Genomic DNA, 23,720 nt, shown 5'->3' with positions numbered 1-23,720 from the left:
CAGTGGCTTCAGGACAAGTCATCACTCTGTACCAGAAGCCAAGCTTGCACATTAACACCCAGTCCTATAAATTCCTGAAGAACAAGTCAGGTAAACAAGCAGCTCTCTGCCTCCACAGGCAACAAAATGGCTCAGTCTGCAAGCCACTTGCTCTTGTGATCCCCTTTTCTGTTGAAGAGAAGGCTGACAGTTACTTAAATAAAGCACAGAAAAGCAAACAGCATAGAAGATGTACGTTACTGTGCCATTACCAAGTTTTGACCCTGAATTTGGAAACTGAATAGGAGGAGAAACAGGTAAACTTTGCAGTTGGTATATTCTGACTGATACTTATTTCTAGTTCAGAAAAAGAAAATCATAAAACTACCTATACATCATCAGAAAATAATCTTATTCCATATTCCATAGTCCTGGTAACATGCTAGCCAGGCCTGTAGCTTTAAATAACTGTCCCCTACTGAGACAATGAGCTYCTAYGAATATATCCACAYTTTAAGCAACTGTGWCTTCAGGATCTCAAAATCAACATARTTCAAAGTTGACCGCCTCTCTAATGTTCTCATACCACGAAGTGGAAAGTCCAATTGTCTCTTTTCACAATGTAGGGGAATAAAGCAAGGAAAAGGAAAATTAGCAAACTGAAAATGTGATCCTCCAGTTGAAAWGAGTAGTTGGAATATATTGGGAATTACAGCTTTATTTTGTTTTAGTGATGCTGAATTTCTGTTATAGGTGTTTTAAATAATCACCAAAAATAAAACAYATAGCTTAAATTAAGGATAAAGAAACTATGTTTGGCACAAGTGATCCAACAAATACCAAGTGCTTAAAAGTCAAATATTGTATCTCCTAGYAGATCACCTTGGCATATCAYATCTTCTTCCACTGTGACTAAGAGCCTTGAAGAAATTAGTTAGATTAATTAGTGTCAGTTTGAAAATAAACCATGTCAAGTAACAGGTACTAATATCTGTGGGAATATTTCCACCTCATACCCATCTCTCAACAGTTTTAGAAAGTATCTGTCAATTTATTTCACATATATGTATTTACAYTGAAGGAAATTCACACCACTAAAAATACAACATTTACACATTCACAGATATACAGTTTTGCACTCTCCCGTGTGTTACAAGCAGGCACTCAGCTTTTCCATCTCTGGAATAATGACAACAGCGATTTTCAGCAGATCAAGCAACTGGCAAGTTTGGTGGATTTTAAGCATCATCATGCTCTGTATGAAGTGGTTATATTTTTTAAGCTTTCAGATGACATTATTTCACTGAAGAAAAAAGTTTCTTGTTTGGTATTGGCATAAGCTTCTATAAATCATATACATATAGTTTCTGTTTTACTGTGTTACCAGTGATCCTTACACTATAGAGTTCAGTTATCCTTGTAGTAGTTATTRAAGTTGATTCGCAGCAGAAAGTCCTCCAAATGTGGCTGGTATCCTCTATTTACAAGCTTTGTTACCACTGGAAGAAAACAAAAAAAAATAAGCTTCAACTAAGACTAATATTGTAAAGTCATCCTTGACAATATCTGTGCCTTTTAATTAAAAAAAGCATAATGCAGAAATGTGAGGACAATAGAAACCAGTGTATATTTTAACATAAGGAAAGTCTAATGTTTCTTTCTGGAATTATAAAATATTTCAAATAAGATGCAAAAAAAAAGACTAYGTGTCAGTTCCAAGTGAAAGTGTGTTACTAATAAAACATTTCTTTATCAAGTTGCTTTCATAGAAACACAGAAATTATAGAATCTTTCGCAATAAAATGGTGTGTTCTTATCATRATTTCAACTGACCAGGAAGCATGCTGAGGTCCTCTGGTGACCTAAGTGAAGGAAGCAGTTCTGMTGACATTTTCTTGAGCAAAGTCCATTGTGAGACAGAAAATCAAAGAGAAATTTCTAGGACAAACCCCTCAGGCTCTATGAACGAACAAACCTGCTCTAAACATCCTTAGTTAAAAGGAAAAAAGCTGATAGAAACTCCCTAAGCTCACAAACATCCCATGCACTAATATCAAGGGAATTAGCAGGCAGCAGCATCATGCAAGGAAGAAGGGGAAGTGTACTATTAAAAGTTAGGGCACGAACCAAAGCCATTGAAGTCCAGACAACTTTGTATTGGCTTTCAATGGATTCTGGATCAACCCATTGTGCAAAGAGCATTTTACAATAGSTGGTGACTGAAGGTACACGTGGAGATGAACAAGCACATATTTGTTTGGTAGTGCTTAATAAAGAGGGTGTAAAGAACTGGGTCACTCATCAAATTTCCTTACGGAATGGTCTATTAATCTCTGTCCATGAAGCAACCATAGATCTCGTAGTAGGGGCTTAGGTGGCTCCCAGAGGTGTTCTGACTTCCTGCAGAATTTGGAAGCAGCCATTCTAACTCATCCTGAAATATCTGTTTTTGGTCCTTTGACACCATTTTTGGATACCCTTAAAGAATAAAAAGGGCAGCTCATTTCCTGAAAAATATAGTCTGAACTAGAAAATATCCTAGAAAAATAGATCTAAGAAAAGCAGTTGCACCTCTTTCAGGAATTCAAGATTCTATTTCTTTTCCTAAAAAAAAAGGGAATCCAAACCCCATGAACCACCTTTGTACTAGAGGAAGGATATGTAATGTGCTAAAAACACAAGCAAGATCTGAAAGAGAAATGGTAGGTAACCATTTCATCAGATTATAGCCTAAGCTAACAGTGATATGAAATTTTATTATGTTAAAGGAGAGAACTTTTGGCAAATTATTCATGTAGTTGAGAAACACTTGCCTGGAGCATGTGCTGGGAGGCTCTGAGCTTTAGTCCAACAAGGGAATCAGAATTTTCAAATCTCTTATCAGAGGCAGAACTCAACTAGTGAATATAYATCTAAAATTACTTCTAAGTGGCATCTAACTATTTCTCATTACTGCCAATATAAGTTGCAGAACTCAGTTCCAGAGAAAAGAAAAAAACGTATGCACATAAGTAGAGCTAAATACCAAATACTTATTTTGTAAATTAGCAAAAAATTAGTCATTTTTGAAGTATGTTAGATTTCTTGTGTGGATATCTTAATTGATGTGTATGGCAGATCTCTGCAAACCCCAACAATGCAGTTTTCATTTGGGAACTACATTTCCAACACTCCCCAAATACGCACATCTTCCTACTTTTACATTATACTACCAAAACATTCCAGTTGTCAGTTGACCTTTTCTTCTACCTAGAATGTATGCAATTTCTTACCTTTGAATAAGAAATGGGAATAATACTTGAAGGTATTGTATGACTGCTGCATCAGACCAAAGTTGGGATGAACAGCCATTTGTTTCCCCGCATCGAAGCTCCATGACTGAGAGATGAGCTGGCTGCGGAACTTCAAAATAAGGCTGAAGATGCTGTGTATAATGTTCATCACAGGGGCTGCCTTCTCTGTCAACAGACCCCTAAAAGAACAAAAAGAACTTCAAAAATTAGTTGATGTAATTTATTGTTGTAAGACTACAAATACAAGGACTGACAATCCTTTAGGTTAAAGATAATTGCTTAAAAAAATCCCCAAGACTGCAGCCTACAGATTTTAAACAAGGTGCCCAAATCTAACACAATTTAGTTACACTTCCAAAAACCATATATTTGCCCTGGTGTATCCGATTTCTAGAATGACATCTGCATTTACAACATCATGCTCTGAGTTTCCTTAAACTTTAATCTCCTCTTATCCTACCACCTGTTATCCAAATAGCAGCTCTAGGCAAGTCTTTTCTGATTAAAACTGAAAGAGACATAAGAGATTTCTTTTCTTGTTTACAATTTCTGTTCCTTACCTTCCTCCATCTCACCACTATCATTTCAGTGTACACCCTTCAAGTAGAAACCAAATAAAATCTAGCTCCTTTCCTTTTAGTCACACCAACTCTCTGCCTCACATACAGTAACCAAGGGGCTAAAAGCCTGTGATTCCTAAAAGACAGGTGTCCCTTGCRCTACTCATAAACCTGGAGGCAACTTTTTGTCCCTTCTAATTGCAGCCCTGGTCAATGCACATATATTGAAAGCACATTCAATGTACAGGAGATTGATTTTACATCCTTTAGCAAGGCTTACTGTGCATACTACTCGTGATGAATGAAACAACGGTAATTAAATAAGGCTGTTTAYGAGGATGGGGTGAAAGAAAAAGGACTGTGGCAAGTGTGCCCTTAGTTTAGGGCTATTTAGTTTAGAGCTGTCCTGAGTAGACTGGAAGATTGCAGAGGCATAGTGAACAGGAGCCGAATGTAATTCAAGGAGTCCAAGGAAATRAAAAGGATGGATAGCTAAGAAAAAGTATAAAAGTATAGACCTTGTAAGATAACATGAAGTTTGTTTCTTACATAAGGACACTTTCATAGGTAAAGACTACTTAGTGTGTCACATAAAAGTCAGTTTTGCACAAATACATTAGGCTAGGACGGGCCACTAATTAACATATATGAAGTAAAAGTAAGTATGGTAGCTTGCCTGAAGATTGCTTTGTTGAGGTATTCAGCATGTGTTCTGTGAATTTCTTCTAGGTTGCCCACAGAAGACAGTTTGTTTCCAAATTCACACCATGTAACATGAAGAATCTGATTAGCAATGTAACCTTGTATTACTTTCACAAAATGCTGCATCTCATGTTTATACAGCTGGAGCTGTCGAAACTGAACAGAATTTGATGCATGACTCACTAAAGCTGAAAATAAAAGAAATGTTTYATCAGCCAACAGACCATCTAAAATCAGAATTTTTAAAGGAATAAAGGCTTTTGTTAGTAGAGCCTGTTTAAAATGCCAAGGAAGATTCTTGAGAAAACTGTGTCTTTGGAAGTTTGATATGACTATGTATAAGAAATTGTCTAGCAGAAGGTGCTAAAGGCATTTTAAACAGGATGCTCTTTCGTTCACTCATCACATTTACCAGTGCGCTTCAAGTGAAACCAAACATCCTTGAGGGTCCACACCATGTGCTTCAGCTGAAGCAAAAAGGAGAAGATCTTGTTGTATTTATTCATGCAGCTCTCAGTAATGACAATGTTCAAAGGCCAGTCAACCTACAAGAAATAACAGCACTGATCATAGTGCATTTTTTGTTAGAAAAGTATTTCAACCATTATTATGTATTTTAATAATGTAATGTAATGGTCAGGCTAAGTAAATCCTGTCGTTTCCATTATGCTATCATTTTATTCCATTCTTAAAGATACTGCATTCTTATGAACATATTCAGTTTACCATTGTACATAAGAACTGCAGCATAACTGCAATATTCTATCTTGCTCCACACTTTCTTACCTTGTACCTGAGCTCCAAGCAACTCAGAGCATCTGGTGCATTGGGCTTGAACATTTCTGGGAGATACTTGAGGGCAAAAGAAAGATTGGAAGCAAGCTGGGTGTCACCATGAAGACTGTACTGCAGTGCTTTATTTAAGATGGAATTAAGAACCAGTGGATTCAGCAATTCACCAGGTGTTTGTCCTGATCCAAGCTAGAGGGAAAARAAATTCCTAATTACACCATATTAATAACAAGTCTTGGCTCCTGAACACAGGTGAATTAAAGCAGAATGGTAAAGTGATGACTGCCCTGCCTTGATTGGAAGTTTTTACCTCTGCCATAGGGATTAATGAACAGCATAAGAGGCAACTTCTGCATTATTTGCTGTTCACAGTATGAAGTTAATCTCATACCTGCATTGATTTATTTTCATATGTCTGCTGTGCTTCAAAAGCTGCTACCAGTTCCTCCTGCAGGGAATAGAGTCTTTAGAAAGACAGGGACTCAACTGAAATTTATCTGACTTGAATCTGGCTATCTCATCAACTCAGCACTCTCAGAGGTTTACAAATAAAGCTATTCATCAAGTSTGAATCCCCAAGTGCTTTCCCTAGTTGGGTCTAAAGCATTTTCAGGACTCAGAGAAATGCATTAACTCTCCTATGCCGCATATCTTCACTGGCAACAATCTGTATCAACCCAGGCTATCCCTCCTACCTTGCTATCTTCCCCATGAACACAGCAGTAAATCATGAAAATACTGCCTCATCAGAGGGCCCAGCACACTCTTCACATGCCCTCCCCCCTGCTCTCTATTTGAGGGTATTTAAGGTGAGAACAGGTAGCTTGCAACACAGGTCTTTCCACTGGATTTTAGTAAATGAAAATAGGCTCTTCCAGCCTTGCTGCCAGCAGACAGGAGGAGACAGCAATAGTGCAGAAGTTCTCACCAGAAAGAGTGAAATACCCTTCCATGTGTGTTTATCTGTCCAAAATCCTTTTTCTCCATCCTTACAATGTTAACAGAATACCTTGCTGCAGACTTCTCAACACAGTACAAAAGGAAAACAGCACAAGCCAAGATTCTAATTCACACCATTTCCTCATGCCCATCCAAATCAATTCAGAGGTATCAAGGTAAAGCTGACAACCCAAACAGCAGGATTGAGAGAACAAAGCAAATACCTTCTCAAACAACAGGTCACTGAGTGACTGAGCAAACTCCCCATCTTCCATTAACAAAAAGTGTCTCAATGCTTCAAAATGCTTCTCCACGTTCAGCTCCACAAAGTAGTAATCAACTATTGCTTTGTTCACAAGAGAAACACTAAGAATAAAAACACAGAAAAGGTATTACACTTACACGCAACTCTTTCCTTACTGCTAACATACAGTTGTGGCTACAACAGATTAATGCTCCAGTACTTAACTCTGATTTCTAAGACAAGATGTTATTCATATAGGCAAAAAACACGAGACAAAAAATTCTTTATCCAGCATGTACCAGAATTAAAACTTAGCCCTTCAGGTAACTGGGTTTTGAACAGTACTAGGGAAGTACTTTAAGACTGGCTACATACAATGATCTTTAGAACATGCTGCTGGGCCTGGAGGAACATTTTATCAGTAGCCTTCTTATCCCTGTCACTTACACAAATAGATGAAGACTATTAAATCCCCAATAAGAATATACTAATTGATAAATTAGTCCATCACTAGATATTAAGGACAGGTCTATACTGCAGCTTACAGTATAGTGTACGTGTATTCAACCTAGCTTTAAATAATTTAACTTGCCTAYGAGGGAAAGGCTAATTCTGGCAGCACACAACTCAAGCTCCTTACTTTGGTTTACCAGATACATGAATCTGTACACAGATCATACTGGTAGACAACCAGATGTTTAAAATTAAGTTACACAATAACATTGCACCAAACTTTATAGCATACTCAGAGCTAGAAGATGGAAATACAAACTCACAGAAAGCAGGTTCTAAAAAGGTGTGTCTGTGAGTAATTGTTTACATGACAGAAGCTAATGCTGCACCAAGTAACAAAAACTTTTATTTAAAATACTATTAGATATACTAATTAAACAGTCCAACTATTGTATATGTGGTTTCCCTATATACACCAATAGTAACAAGAACAGCTTCTACTATACTTCAAAACAGAAACATGAAATATACCCTGCTCAATATGATGAGCTTTCAAGTAATCGAAATATTTTTCTTCATTTACTCACTTAGCTTTCATCTTTCAAATAAAAACTAGCACACATATTATAAAGAATATGCCTTCTTTATAAAAGGACAATGAAACTAATGGTGTCAATATCCCTACTGTGTAATCTACAAGCTGGAGTGAACACGTGTCTCTGAGCCCTAGTATTCCAAATAGACATTCAAATTTTTAATTTGCACATAAACGTCTGAGTTTATGCTACTATTTATTACATAGATCTGAACTTTTTAATTAGCAATGAACTATTTACTGAACTACTTTTAGGAGCAAAGAGCAAATTTAAGAGATCTATGTGCAACTYCTCAAAACAGAATACAACATTAATTGCTAATTTAATTGCAAAATTCCTAACAAATACTCACTGAGATACAAGTGGAGCAGTAATAGAACGTTTCATCAGCACTGGCAGAGACAAGAGCTCACTCAGCTGTACAGCAGTTTCGTCTGTTGCAGACTGCACCATAGGATCCACAGGAAACGTGTATGATCTCGGTATCACATGATGCAAGAGATGAGAAACTGGTGGTTCTGCTAAATTTAAGAATACACAAACATTGTAGGTTATTATATTTAAGAAGCTTAATTATATGTTTCCTATTAAACTCTGTATACAAACACTTCTAGGTTAGAAAATCATAACATGTCAAAATGCATTTCTCATCTTTGTGCCTAGGAGCAAATGGCTTGGCTATTGCAGTTCATAACATCAGTAATTTACTGCTAAGTCATGGGTTTTGTTGGCATTCAGCTTTCTTTCTCAAATTTACCACATCTCTATTGATCTACTGTTTCAACAGTTCTACTCACACATCAAATCATAACTATCTTGATACTTTTCAATACAATACTGATCCGATAAGGTTTTCAAATAAGCTTGTTCTTTCTTCCATGTATCTTCYTCTTCCTCCTCCTTAGCTGTGGGAGCATTAGCTTCAGAAAATAAAGTTTCTTGGGGCACAGTATCTTGTGGAATGGCTTTTTCGGGTTCTTCTCTCTAAAATTTATAAATGGACAAATTTTATGAGAGATGCTGTTTTTGTCTACTCAGGCTTAATGTGCTCCTACAGGTTAACTGCCTAGCTGCTCCAAATAAAAACAGAAGAGCCTACTGACCTGTATGTTTCAGACATGTAAAAACAATATGATTTTACAGTGACTACTAGATTAGGAGAGAAATTTAGAACCTTAACCACCACTGTGGTTTCCTTCCTCAAAGGAAAAATAAGTCCTTCCAAMAACTACTTTTGTTTCTTACCTCTAAGCTCTGTGAGGAATCTGGAGAAGGGTCCTTGTTGACAACATCTGCCATTACTGCAAATACAATTAAAGACAGCACTTACTTAGACCTACTTATAATACTTAGTTCATACTTCAGATCTACTCCTAAAATTGTTTGAAATTTCTGTACAAATGAAACTGTTGTATCACAGAAACAACCAACCCAGTAACAGTACCTCCCCACAGCCCCACTCAGGCACTTTATGCATATTCTCTACTTAAGAATCCCAAAGATCCTGTTTCACAAAGATCCAGGCTATAATTATTTTAGTGCTCTGTTTTTTGCACATAGGAGACAACATTAAGCTCAAATTCTTTCCTCTGAATTCTAGCATTATATGAAAAGTCATACAAGGAATGAAGTAGTAAGTATYCATTTAAAAAATAAACATTTACAGTTACTTTCACAAACCCTTAAAYATATGCTGACTGAATACACCTAATTTTATTTTACCTTCTTGTTTCTTTTCTGMTGTATTTTCCTTTTTATCATCTTTAATATTAGCATCAGGAATGTCTGTAACACTGTCAGATGTCTGTGACTGTGGCAGAGTCTCTTCCTGAACTTGTGATTTTGCTTCCTTTCTGCTCCCTTCAGCAGGAGACAATTCTTCACTGTAGAGCAGTGTCTGAACTGTGGAGTCAGATGAAGAACCTGAAATGGTTTTACGATGAGGTATCGAATCAYTTTCTGTAGATGGGGTCCACTTCCCTATCTGGATGCTTGACTGGGATGCGTGTCCAAATGGGCTCCAACGGGATTTCAAAGGCTCTGTATCCGAAACCAGTTCCCCAATTTTGATGTGCGACTGTGAGGCATGCCCATGGATGTTCCAACGAGGTCTGGCTGAGACCACCTCCGACACGTTTTCACCAATCTTGATATTGGCATCAGATGCGTGACCATGGACGCTCCACCGAGGCCTTGCAGGAGCTACATTTGATACATACTCTCCAATCTTAATATTGGCTTCTGAAGCATGTCCGTGGATGTTCCACCTAGGCCTAGAGGTCTCTATGTCTGAAGCATATTCCCCAATTTTAATATGAGCTTCAGAAACATGTCCGTGAATATTCCATCGGGGTCGTCTGGATTCAGCTTCAGAAGTATAGCTGCTTTTTATGTGGGAGTCTGAAGAATGCCCATAAGGACTTGAACGTGGCTGGTAAGTGTCCACTTGAGGTACACATTCTCCCACTCTAATGCTGGCATCAGATGCATGTCCATGAATATTCCACTGAGACCTTCTGTCATCCACATCAAATACATTTTCTGCAACTCTAGCATGTCCCTGCCAAGCTGCAGATGGTCTGAGAACTGTRTTAAAATCATACTCGCTTTGTTGATGCAATGCTGCATTGTCTTCTTCTGGTGCTCCTTTCGAGACAGGCTGACTTTCACTTACTTGCAAGGTCTCAGAAAGATCTGAGTCAATATTTCGGAATGCTTCATCTAGTAAAGATCCTTGCATCTTAATGGCAGTAGGTTGCTCATCTTGTGACTTTGATAAGAAATCTTCTATATTCACACTGGATTCAGGCAAGGAATCAGCACTGCATAGAGGACTGCATGCTTTCTCTGAATTTTGGAGACTGCTTTCAGATTCTGTTGCTTTAGGCTGAAAATGCTCATCAGCATTATTATTTGCTGGCTCTGGCACGTGCAGTGCTTTGTCAGCAGAAGCAGCACATTCCTGTTCAGGCTGAGATTCTTTTCTGTCAACTGTCTCTTCAGAATGTAGAGGTTTCACAAGAGGTGCCTAAAAAAAGAAATAATTATTACACTATATGGTTAATCACATAATTAACCTAATAATAAGAAAATCACTTTATTATAGGTTTAAAAAATCTCCAATTTTTCTGAGGTATTATAAATTACTACTTATCTTGCTGTTACAGTGAACCTTGTGTTTACTGAACTCAAATGAACCTTTAGGGAAACTTGGAACAGCAACTTGAAGTTCATRTAAGAAAATAAACTCACCTGTGAAGGTGGTTCTTTATCAACAGGGGTTTTATCCATAGACAACTGTTTATARGGAATAATATCTAATTTTTTCCTGTAGTTTCCATCTGGAAGTTTTTCAAGCATTTCCTACAAGTAAAAAAAGACAAAAGTCTTTTAAGTACCAAGTATCAAATTTTCTAAATTAAATTTCTTAAATCTTTTTAGGAGGTACCTCAATGCGTTTTTGATCTTCTAGCAGAAACTTAAGGCGGGCTGTTTCCAATTTGTGTCGCTGGATTTTCCATAATGTTCTTTGTTCCCTACGGGCTGCATCATCAGAAAGTTTGCTATAATGGTCAATTAATTCCTGCCTAAATTAAGGTAAAAATAAAGCTGTTATAATAAATAAATAAATATATAAAATAAAGATTTTTGCATATTGATTTTCATGTTCCTTTCTAAAGAATAAGACTTTTTAGCACTTCAGAGCTGACAACTTGTTTTTAAAATGTAGACACCAGAGGCTTCAGTCACAGAGAATAAACMGGTGGAAAACACGGGACTGTATTCCTAGTCAACATGTATTTCAGCAACTATTAGTAGTAGGTCACTCATTTGTCGTAAGTAATTTTAGATGAAACAGAAGAAAATGAAATATCAATTTAACTCCATCTGCTTTTTAATTCTGCTTTGACATACATGTGACCATTTTTGCTGTGGACTCTGCTTTTAAATTTTAAGATGTAGTTACATTTTTTTCCTGAAATTTTGATTATAACAAAACCCAGACTGGATAGGGTTGGCACAAATGAGCAGTTCCCWGATTTTTTGGCCACTAACCATTCCTAACAAAATCATTCATGGATTACCAAAAATCCTTACAGCCATCTTCTAAATGCAAACATCTCCTTGTAGAACAATGTCTGGGAACTACTAGTACCACAAATTTTAACACACAGTAACTTTTTCCTGAGGTCTTTATGATGGTTTTGAAGACTACYAAGATACATTTACCTTGCCTTTTTTTCCAGTTCTTCTTCTAAAGCTTTCAGTCTTTTTTCTCTCTCTCGGAGCTCTCGGGCATAGCTGAAATCATCATCAATCTCCTCCTGCTTTATCGCAAGACGACGCTGCATAAATATTAACACTTTTAAAAGCCRCTCTCAATACCAGCTGTAATGCACACATCTGCAAGAAATTCTTACTTGTACTCTATAAGCTATTAATTCAACCTCAGTAAAACATATCCTTTCACTTATGTGCCTAAGAAATACAGAAACTCAGAAGAGATACCTCTTGGTCCTTTGCAAACTGTTCTTTCAGCTTCTGAAACTGTTCCCGCTTCTTTGCATCCAAAGCCATTCGTTCTGATATTTGCTTGTCTGTATTAAAATGAAGATACTGTTAGCTTACATTAACAAACCCATTAGAAAACACATAAAATGTCACCATAACTTACCACTAATGGCTTTTAGTACTTTGCTAGCAGTTTCCCGAGCATGAACAATTAATTCTTGTTTGGCTATTTCCATGCGCAAATCCTAAAAAAAACCAAAAAAACAAGGTGGAACTCCTTCTATTATTTTAGACTTGAAATACACTGTTGCAAAGATAGATGAAACAGATTAATAATGGCTATTAATCAATTTAGACAATACAGAAATATGATAAAACAAGTAAGTAAATGAAAAATCTACAAATTAGTATGGAAAGTTAACACTCCAGATTTTAAAGCAAACAAAATCCATCTGATATATACACTAAATTGATGGAATGTGAAGGACAGAAGTCTCTTTGTAGCTAAAATGTTCTGAAAAAACAACTAGCTGTGAAAATTACAAATAATCTATTCTGGTTAATTAGTTTGTCTCAYTTGTTAAATTAGGATCTAACAGTCTTTTCAGTAGGAGGACAAATCTGCTGCAAAGAATAAACTTTGAAGTCCAAATTTAATATATGAATATACTCATTTAATATATGAAAAGGTCAAAAATGTCAGCACACCACCTATACTTTTAAAACCTATATTAAGTAAATTTATTTGCTGTGATTGCAATTAAARCTGCAATTAATCTATTAAAAATTCTGACTATAAATACAAATTCTTTAGAAGTTATAAAAAAAGAGAAAATTGAGTATTCAAAAAAAAAAAACATAAGATATTTATTCATGTATTCATTTACCTTTTCCTCCTTGCTTATGGAACTGTATCGGGCAATTCTTTCCATTCGACCTACGTACACTGCACAATCTCTCTCTATTTCTTTCAGTTCTTCAAGTGAAAAAATAACTGAAATCCGGGGAACAGGTATATCTGACCAACATATATAATGCTGAAAAATGAGAAATTTCCTTTTATATATATTTTTAAAAGTGTAAAATTTGATATTATGCATTCACATTATGTATTTTTTTAAACTTAGTCATGTTTCGAGACACTGACAGGAACCTCCATAGAAGATCTAAAATTTTTATTAGTATAATCTTTTAGCACTTATGTAATTCAAAGTAGGAGACAAAGGTAAAATGTTCCACAACTTGGGTCAAATTCTTACACTTCTGAACACTGAAAATCTAATACACACATTTATACTAAACATGTTCTAAACATCCCAAATTTTCCTTTTATGAATATCCTAATTAACTGAGCATGAGTAACTCAGCACYGAACACATCTCTTCTGTCAAAAGCTAGGTTTTGCTCACTTACATCCCCCACAGATCCCCACTCAGTAGGAACTCTCTGGGACAAAACTAACAGGAGAGAGCTCTGCACAAGACATAACTCTCAAAACCACAGCCAGTGCACATCACAGGAGTACCTATTCTTTAAGTATCCTTCATCGTTCTACTCTGCCTCAACATCCCTAAATCTCTGAAGCAACTCTATTAAGTGCAGAAAACAGATAACTGAGCTCGAAGGAGAAAAACAAACAAGTACCCAAGCACTCTCACACTGGATTCCCCCAGTCTACTAGTAAAAGCAAGAAAGGATGCCCARTATGTATTCCTGGGAATGTATTAGCCTAAGCCGAAGGGAAGACCCAGCTCTTGAGGGCATTATCAAAAAGGGATGRAATGTTCCTGGCACTCCCAGACAGATGGAAGATGATTGAGCCTGGGTGCCATATGACCTGGGGGAAGATACTGCATTAGTGATGGATGAAGCTGTAACTTACCATGGACATGATAGCTGACCCTTTCTCAAAGAGCCCAGTACTACTGGCACACCTGAGTCACTTTTTGGGAATGGTTATCAGAGCACACTCAGGAGAACTAGCAGAGGGATATCACACTTGAGGTATTAGGCTTATACCTGATATTAAATTGCTGATAATAAGCTGCTCTGCTCTGTTGAGACTGAGCTCTGATCATAAAAAGAAAGAGAATACTAGCTACCTGGGAATGTCTATAGACTTTAGACAGCTCTCTGGTTGTTTTATTTTTAGAAAGAGGGAAGACACAAAGGAGTTGAATGTGTTTTTCCTGTCAAGGAAAAGAATCATTCTGCAAAATATTAATAAACTGAACAACTTAGGCACTTCTTGAAAATGTARTAATACAGCTGGAAGAGCTATGCAGAACTGAGCAAAGACCTAGTAAGTGAGGTAGCTTTAAACAAAAAAGGAGTAGTGCAAGAAGTGGAAGGCACTTGCTTGAACACCTAAAACATTTCTGCTCTCAATATCAAGAAAAGTAAGAAACACAGCATGTGCATTGCATACAATAAATCTGTTAAAATGAGTATTTCTGCAGGGAGGGGGTAGCAAGTAGAGTGGGTAGCAAGTAGAGTGGGTAATTAGCTCACAAGTATCTGAGAGCAAGTAATTGCCTTTCATGATCCTACTTATGCAATACTGGTTTTTGATAAAGGAGTGAACCTGATAAAAACCTGGACTCTGGCTCTAAAAAAACATGATTTTCTCAATGTAATAGGAAGGAACCAACTGGAAACTTACCCTAGGACAGCACAATTTCAGCAAATTTATGGTTTTCCCACATATGTATACATCATTAGCAATATGTTTAAGAAATACAGGAACACAGTCTTCTACCTCTTTCGAAATCAAAACATAACCATGAGTCCAGTAATGTTTATCTACATAAAAAAAGATGAAAGTATATATTTAAGTTATTTAACTAACAGCACAAATTATATAAATTAGCAATGATCCATATATATACTGTACCTCTGAAACAAAGATAATCCTCATTCACCTGAATCATAAATTCTCCATAAACATCTCTGAATACACCACTGTATACCCAATCATAGATAAATCTAAAAAAAAAAAAAAAAATTCTATGATATTGAAAATCAATCCTTCAATCTTCTGGCCTTCCCACCTTTATCATAACCCAGCAGTTAGTAGTTCTTTAAAATCCCAAAAGATGCAAGCTACAGGCAGGATRAAAAATGAGCAATTAAGTGCTGTGACACTACTATCTCAATATAMAGGAGATTGTGGCTCTACACTTTTCTTAAACTATATTTCTATAGAACATTTCTTTTATAATTACTTCAGATAAGAGAACAGTGCCTCAATTAAACCAATCATTTTATTTCTCCGTATCAATTTAGTAAGCATATATAAAAAAACATATGGAAACCTTTGCAGCAAATCAAGGGCACAGTGAGAGAAAAGCAGRAAGGATTTGTTTTAAATAGAGGTAATTTCAGCAGGGAGAAACTAAAAGGGAAYAAAACAAAGATGCAATACCAAGCACTTTTTCCCCCAGCCTAGCAGCATTTTTAATATACGTGCAATAATGAGAACTACTGTTTTGGAATATTTATTCATGCTTTTCATATTTTCTCTGTGTGAGCCAAACTTCTGAGGAAATAAAAACCTCACAGTTTTTAATACAACACATTTGATGCTATCGATAAAAAGGCTCAGAGGTCCTTGAAGGTTGTTTTTTTTTAACTTAACACTATGCAACAAAGAAGAAGCATTTAACACAGCAACCACTGCTCAATTTTAAGGTTGGAAGTAAAAAACAAAGAACTTYTAATGTATTAAATCTGATGCTTCTATTATTTATTTGAGTAACAACTTATATTATTTAATTTCTTTCAGGTTAAAAAATGAATGGGATAACACTTTTTGCAAATAATGTAAGCTTCCTTCCAGGGCAGTCCTGACTGAGTATAATCAATGCTTCGAAACATATCTGCAACAAATTTAGGAACCAATGTTGCAAGTATCACACACTAGTGTGATACTTCCAGATTTTTTTAGGYACCATGTGAAGACCTTGGTATTTCAAAAATCTGACTTCCTTCTATAAACAGCAAGGTAGGAGCTGTGAAAATATTTCAGTGAGTCTTTGGGTGAATCTGAAATTAAATTTCTCTGAAGAACATTTCATGCAGAAGGAAGAAAACACAGTCAGGGTGGCCAGGGGCAGAATCTTAAATTTAGGGCACTTTGACAGACTTTTGTTTTCTCTTTTACGTATCATTATGTCTGTTAAGTAATACTGCAAACTGATGATGCACTATAGCTATAATTCCTGTAAACAGCTATTAAAAAGATTTACCATCTCTTCACAGGTCGATAAACTAATAGACTTCTAAACTGATGTGTACTGCATAAGAAAACTGTAGTAATCCAAGGAACTCCACTTTTAATTACTCCTATTATCAGTTAGTTACATCTACTTAACAAACAACAGATATTTTATTCACTTTTTGCTTGCTAAAATGCCCATAAGAAGATAGTGGAGAAAAGCATGACCTTCCCCAGTTTGTACAACAAGAGGCATTTATCAGTTTCCAGTTTCAGGATTTTAACTCAGTTCTGAGAAAAAYAAATTAGTTTATCCAAGCCTTAAATTCCAGAATGAATTTCCATGACAAGCAGCAAGAAAGAAGTCTTATTCACATATATTTATTTACTAGTCATACGTGAACCCCTTATGTGGTTGCTGAGCTGAAAAAGAGTGAAATAACAGCAAAGTTAATTAATTTCAATATATATTGCAGATACAGACATTTTTTTTCTGAAAATGTTAAAAGCCGTTGTTAAACACACAAGAGTTACTCCCCAGATTACCACTTCATAACTCTCAAACTCAATTATGCAGAGAACAGTATGGACACACCTTGTGTATGGTTCACAGCTTGTCTTCAGCAAAGACAGAAGAACTGGATAATGCTCATTGCTACAATTGTTGAGAGCCTCTTTGTACAGATAYGAAAGCAATTTAACACCCTAAAAAAAGAAAAATATTGTAACATTWGGCAGCACACTTCACTACAACTTGAATAGCAGAAGACTCATAAATGCATGGTTTTACATGTTTCACTAGACACAGAAGGCAGGATTCACCTCACTTCCTCCATCTATCTGCAGTTAAGATCCCTTTACYTGAGCTAGTTAGCTCAAGTGCACTTCATAGTCTCTAGAGTGAAACACGTATGTTTAGAGTTGGGTTCACGTGACTAGCASGGTTATTTTGGGGCCTTTGTGTATTTTAGGAATTGAGAACACAGGACTCAATTCCAAATTTTTAAGTATCTGGAAAAAGGACCATAGTATTCTAACTGGAGGTCCAAAATCATAACCACCCAAACCAAACAGAAAAACATCAAAYAAAAAAATCACCGTAGGAAATGAAGCACCAGCTCCACCACTGATCCCCAGTGCTGTTGTTCCTATGCCACACAGTTCAGCTAAATACCTAAAAAACAGTATTGAAACATATAAAAATTTCAACCAGAAATCTCCAAGATCACAATGATGAACTTCACTGAATGTGAACACCACACAACAACCATACTGTATCTGCTGAATGATAATAGGGATAACAAAGAAACTAAGGATAAAGACCTTATATGTTTTCCCTAGAATATTCTGGATATAAAAAAATCTGTTAAAATAGAGGAAGAATACTGATAGACTAAGTAAGAATGCCCATGCAATATGGTCTCTTCTAGCGTATATGAAGAGACTGCATTTTTTCTGCTATGAAAAGCTTAAACATTTTCTTACCTCAACTGACGACCTAACTTTCTGAAGAGAAAGCTAATTGTTAGAAGACTTAAAGTAGGAGGTGTTGACAAAACACAGGCTCGGTAATATTGAAGATACTTTCTCAGTCCACTTGTGAATGCCTGGTATAAAGAGAAAATATTTAAAGTCTGTCTGTACAAGTTGCTAATAGTCCATCAATGTCTCATTTCAATTACATCATCATGAAAACAAACCTTTTGCTAAAATAAATGGCATATGGAGGTAAGGGGGACTTGTACACCAAAGTAAGGGGCAAGTGAGGGACAACTTCAGATACTCCAATCAGCCAGATGGCTCCTCCTACTCTTCATACATCCAATGCACAGAGCCTGTACCCATGCACAGTGTAATAAAGCATCTTGGCTCAGCTTCTTTGACTGGCCCTTTCAGAAGCTCCCCATTCACTGTAATGCCAATCCAGGGAAACTGTCTCCTTTCTTTTATGTCTAAACTGGATACTGCAAAAAAAGTAATCTAGAACTTTTTCTAACAAGGAGACTTTCTTAATAGAAATTGAGTAACATTGCTGTCAATCAAATATTCAGAATGAATATATTTTCACACYTAATCCTAACTTAATTCTATGCATTACAGAGAGGTTAAATCACCAGATATAACACAGTGTATGTACAGCTCAACACAATGTACAGAGGTCTGACAAGGAAAATTTGCACTCAATTTTGGACGAAGGAAAAGTAATTAAAGCTATTAAATACTGTATTTCTCTACTTCAGTTTTTATTTTTTAAATGTATATATAAACATACAGTGTACTAAGAAAGTACACTTTCTTAGTGTATTTTAATTTTATACATTTTTCTGTATAAATATGTAATGTTTTTAAAGCATTTAAAAATTGTAATTCTTTAGTACACCACAGAACAATGTGACTAAACAAATCACACTTTGGGTACGAAAGACATTTTACTGCATGTTTCAATCCAAGCAAGCCCTCAGCACAAAGAACTGTGATTTAAATACAGCACTATTCATTGCCGACCTGGGATGGAACATCACACTTGAAATTCTTTGGAGTTTGGCAGAAAGTAGAAATTCCAGCTTTACAAAAAACCAAAATCACCTTCTCTACCTCAGRTAATTGGCCTATTCAATCTAATTGATTTAATACAACTGTTTTACCTGAAACACAAGTCCTTTGCTGTATGAGGAATCCAAAACTGGCTGAAGAGAAAAACGACTTAGCCGTGTGTAATAGGTTCCATACTCTGCAACTTCYGAGAGCAGGTTATGCATTGTCTCTGGTGATGTCCCAGACACATACACACCCTCCTTTATCACAAATGACTGAGCAGCCTAAAAGGGTATAGGGAGACAAAAAAAAAGCAGATTCAACCATTTCATAGCTGTATTCTGATTTYAAACAGCAAACATTTGCATACAAAAATAATAGCAGACAAATTTTCAGTTTAGATACTGAAGACTGAGATAAACTGAAGGTGACTGAGACTATATAACACTGAGATAAACATTAAATTGCAGCAAAATTTCTGGAGTACCATAGTGTCAAACATACTGAATAAGACTCCTTATCTAATTTCTTAAAGAAAATGCAATCTAAAAAATTATTTACACATCTATTTTCAAGTATACTCAGCCTATTCCAGTAAAATAATTACTGCAATATATGAATACTGCCTTATTGGCATTAGGCAACATTCAACTTTTTAACATTAGCCACAACTGCAAGATCTAAATAGAAATAAATGCACTGGAGAGGAAACCCTTTATGAATCAAAAAGATTTGACTAAGAAGTGCAGATTAGAATCTTCCATACCTGATTGAGTGAAAATGTAGTAGATACCACACCAATAAGGACATTCAAGACATCCTTAACCAGCTCAGATTCTTTCATCAGCACAAGCTGAGGAAGCTGAAGTACAGTATTAGTAAACAGCTGCAATTCCCCTTCTCGAAGTTTGTAAAATTTGTCAAAAGCTTCTCTCCCAGCTTCAGTAAGATATGGTTCCTCTTTTTTACCAGGTGGGCTGTGTCAGAGTAAACACAACATTACAAGGTGATTATGGGAAAAGAAGGAAATACATCAAAGGAAAAAAAAAAAAGCATTTCAGAATTTTACACAGACAGAATTCCTCACAGAAAAGGTATTTGTAATATAGTACATTTTTAAAGGAATGTGCACTCAGGCAATGAATCTGTAGCTCAAACTCAGTACAGAGAAAGAATATGCAGATAATTTGAACATCAATTCAGAGACAGAATTCTTGACYGTGAACTACCAGCTGCTTTTGTGGCCTTCCTGATGCAGTTTTCACACTGGGGAAAATGAGAACAGTATATACCATATTTCATACCACGGTTCATTGAATGCTAATATTCAAATAAGTTAAAGAGAAATATGCTCAAAGTGCTAGAATTAACTTCTAGTAACACACTGTACCTCTTCACAGTGAAGATTACTATCCCCTCCAAAACAACTCGTGTTTCCAATTCTCCCAAAAATTCTTAATTCTACTAGCAGATATTACAYAAAATCCATCAGGTATATAGTCTATATATGACTCTGAGACCCTTACAGTCTAAACAGTAGGAAGAAAAACTGTCTTGTACTAGGAAAAATACTCAAGTGGGCTACAGAGGTTTTGAAAAATCACAAGAGGGAACTTCTGAGTTTAGAGCTTCTGAAGCTCAGAGCTGAAAACTGAATACTGTTTAACTGCAACAGCACCCTGGATAATTATTTAAAATTAAAGAAAACCTACAGAGCAAGAATCAGGCACATTCCTGTCCACCTGAAATGTAAGGAAGATACCTGCCATACGTGCCTTTTATCTTCCATTTTAGGGAAGCCAGGAAGCCTTAACAGGACTGTAGAGTGCTTTCTMTCAGGAGATGCATCTTCTACTCAACAGCCAAAAGAACTAGAAATCTAACTAGACCATTAAGAAATCTGTTATAATTTTCTGGTTTGTCTACAGGCTGTGAAAAGGAATACAATACTCTACAATACTGGGARACATTTGTTTAATTCTTCTACTGCTCTACAATTACCATTTTCTCTTTTGAAACTGAAAATATGGAACCATTTTAAACTGAGACTAATTACATAACACAGTCAAAATACATTTTTGACATGCTGCATTTCACACAAACAGCATTTTCCTAATCCCTTTGTTTTTTGACAAAGATGATTTTATCTCTTCCTATGGAACTGGTGCACTTTAAGAACCAGTTTGCTGAAACCACACAACCTTTACTTCTTTATCCCTATTAATGCAGTGTTCTGAATGCTGTGAATTAAACATGCCCATTTCACTATTTATACTGAGCTCCTTTGGAACTAAGATTCAATGCACCTTCACACATTTGCACACAGTGCACAGTAAGTTTAAGAGTAAGATCAGACACGTACTACCCAATTCTTTCCCAACATCTTCGYTTGCTGGGTCCATATGTAAGCACTGCATCCCACAAATCAATGTCTGGAGTCATGCTCGGCTCTGACTGAGAATCAGGAGTCAGATTGGATGCTGACTGGAATCCCTCGTCTTCTGACTGGTCAATACTTTGGGGAACCTGTCAGAAAGAGTTTAAATGTCAGATATGAAAACATTTTACTGAACATACATACGCTAATARAGAAGATGTGTTGCTATCATTCATGACCAAGTCACTCTATATGACCCAAATGCTATCACCTTCATTCCCTTTACAACAATTTTAACTATTTACAGTAAGCACTCTTTTCATTTGATATCAATGCCTATACACAAAAAACCAATCACCTTCAAAATAATATACAAAGTTTGTTGCTGTTAAACTTGAAACTTCCTTATTTGGTAAGCATATAGTTCTGCCAACTCAGGAATGGCAGAATACCTCAGAATCTCAGGTATGGATATTCAATAACATGTACCATTAATAAAAGCATACTGCTCTGCAGTTTGTTCCAGACAAATGATATAGGCCCCAAATCTTCAAATTTATAAACATTTTGTTAACTATGACTAATATAGCTTGTTCCCTTATTCATATGCTAAAAGTCTGTAAGTGTCCAAACAGTGTATAAACCACATCCTCAACTCCCACTCAACAGGAGCCATATGTGCAGAACTGTCCTCAGTTTTASTAAAAGAAAATCATACCCCTATAAAAAGCAGCATATTCCTCAAGAAATTTTAAATTTTCTGGTCAGCTGGAAAGAGTACAGCACTAACTCAAAAAGGCTCTACCTCCCCTAAGGCTGCAATTTACATCCACATGCGCACACTAAATGGCATAGGGTTCTTCTATTTTTATTTAATGTGTCTGCCTTCAAGTTCCAATTCAGACCCTGAATTAAGAAAATCRCAAGATCTATCCATATGTCAAGTAGAAAGAACAAGATGAGGATCTAAAGGTAGGCTATAAATAAGCCTACCTACACACAGTAAAATGGAAAGAAAGAAAAAAAACTGAAAGTGTTTCTAGTACTTCTATGAGAATAAACCAGCAAAAATAAACAGAATGGACAGCAAAAGCTGAAAAAAAATTCAGCAGAAACTGTACATACTGAAAAGGTAAAAGGACAATAGGAAACAGGGCATTCAATGGGGAAAAAAAAACAAAAAAACCATAACCCAGAAAAAATGCTTTAAGATACAACAAACCAAGAAAATAATACAGCAAGTTAGATAACATGATTTGAGCAGCAAAGCACATACATTCAGACACAGATGCCTAGACAGTCAGCCTGAGCACTAACAAGTAAGCAACAAAGCAGACGAGTTCAACAGAGCAGGGAAAAATACAAGTAAAAGGCTGCTAGAGTGGGGAAGGCATAGATACAACTGATGTCTTGAATTCATAAATCCTATGGCCAGATGATRGATTTTGACACAGCTACAGGGCAAGACCACCGTTTTTGTTATTGTACATCTATCACCATGTTGAAAAAGCTTATCTGATTCTCTGTGAAGGATCCCTGCTCCATCTTAAATTCCAGTACTATATATTTCTATCACCAATTAAACCATTATCTACATYTTAAACTACAGTTTCAAAGCGGCACATGAAAGCATGCATACACTTGTTAKACCAAAACAAATGATACCGTACTTTAATTGCAAGTCCAGACAAATCTGCATTGTCAGGCACTGGTGGCAAATCCARCTTGATGTCCATATCATACGCACGGCTGTGGACAAGAGCACCGAAGAGCGAGACGCGCGTCTCTTTCTCAAACTTGTCCCCAGCAGGACAGCTCTGYGAGAACAGCCCGATGGCAGGGAGTCCAGTGCCAGGTGCAGCCTCCATTATCTGAAGCGTCTTGTGAATTGTGTCGTTGAACTGACATTCTTCGTTTGTTATCAGAGATTGTATGTCAGCTTCAAACACACTTACATCATAATAATCATAACCCTGGTACTTGACATTTCTCCCAACATATTTGTTGTTCAAAAAATAGTCCTTTTTTTGTGATACTAGCTGAGGAGGACCTGTTCCAGCAAGCAGTACTAAGAGATCTAAGACAGAATTAATTTCAGTAAATGGTAAGCATTGAGCTGTTTCCAGTTCCTCCACAAGATTCTCCAGTCTCTCCGCTTGAACACCTAGGCCAGCAACTCTCAAGTTGAAAGACAACATCAAAATTTTGTTTTTCACTGGAAGTCTGGAGACGTTTGACTGCAGCTTACGAGCCTCATCTTGAAAAAGGTTCATGAACAGGGCATTATAAGCAGCCCGTTTAAGATTTTGCTTAGCCCTTCTCTTGCTGATCTTCTGCCTGCCTAGRTGAACCTTCCATGGCAAACCTGTCAAGTGTGCTTCACACAAATCATTGAACAACTGTGTAATACTCTCCATTTCATATGAAACTGTCAGGTTTCAGCAGTTACAGTCTGGGTTTCTGATTTCATATGAAGCAAGACCTGAAAAATACCACGAAAAGGAGGAAACTCGTGAGGTGTA

General features: G+C 36.4%; 1 protein-coding gene across 1 annotated transcript in view; it reads right to left on the bottom strand.

Annotated features, from left to right (window-relative positions):
* Positions 1-111: 111 nt before the first annotated feature.
* The window catches only part of TUBGCP6 (tubulin gamma complex associated protein 6), a 41,480-nt gene continuing 17,871 nt past the window's right edge, over positions 112-23,720 (bottom strand). The window contains 25 exon segments of the mRNA XM_057378817.1: positions 112-1,478; positions 3,252-3,451; positions 4,509-4,722; positions 4,947-5,079; positions 5,321-5,515; positions 6,490-6,631; positions 7,911-8,079; positions 8,356-8,542; positions 8,804-8,859; positions 9,281-10,586; positions 10,811-10,921; positions 11,007-11,145; positions 11,789-11,904; positions 12,068-12,156; positions 12,234-12,315; positions 12,958-13,107; positions 14,733-14,872; positions 14,964-15,055; positions 16,882-16,991; positions 17,385-17,460; positions 17,772-17,893; positions 18,932-19,105; positions 19,588-19,798; positions 21,184-21,347; positions 22,869-23,680. Of these exon segments, the coding sequence (XP_057234800.1) occupies positions 1,387-1,478; positions 3,252-3,451; positions 4,509-4,722; positions 4,947-5,079; positions 5,321-5,515; positions 6,490-6,631; positions 7,911-8,079; positions 8,356-8,542; positions 8,804-8,859; positions 9,281-10,586; positions 10,811-10,921; positions 11,007-11,145; positions 11,789-11,904; positions 12,068-12,156; positions 12,234-12,315; positions 12,958-13,107; positions 14,733-14,872; positions 14,964-15,055; positions 16,882-16,991; positions 17,385-17,460; positions 17,772-17,893; positions 18,932-19,105; positions 19,588-19,798; positions 21,184-21,347; positions 22,869-23,680 (5,282 nt within the window). The 3' untranslated portion in view covers positions 112-1,386.

The sequence above is a fragment of the Malurus melanocephalus genome, unplaced genomic scaffold (assembly GCF_030028575.1).
Source record: "Malurus melanocephalus ecotype Western Australia unplaced genomic scaffold, MMel_1.1 scaffold_11, whole genome shotgun sequence".
Classification (NCBI taxonomy): Eukaryota; Metazoa; Chordata; class Aves; order Passeriformes; family Maluridae; genus Malurus; species Malurus melanocephalus.
The sequence above is the reverse complement of the archived record's forward strand: the minus strand, read 5'-3'. Positions and strand labels throughout refer to the sequence as shown.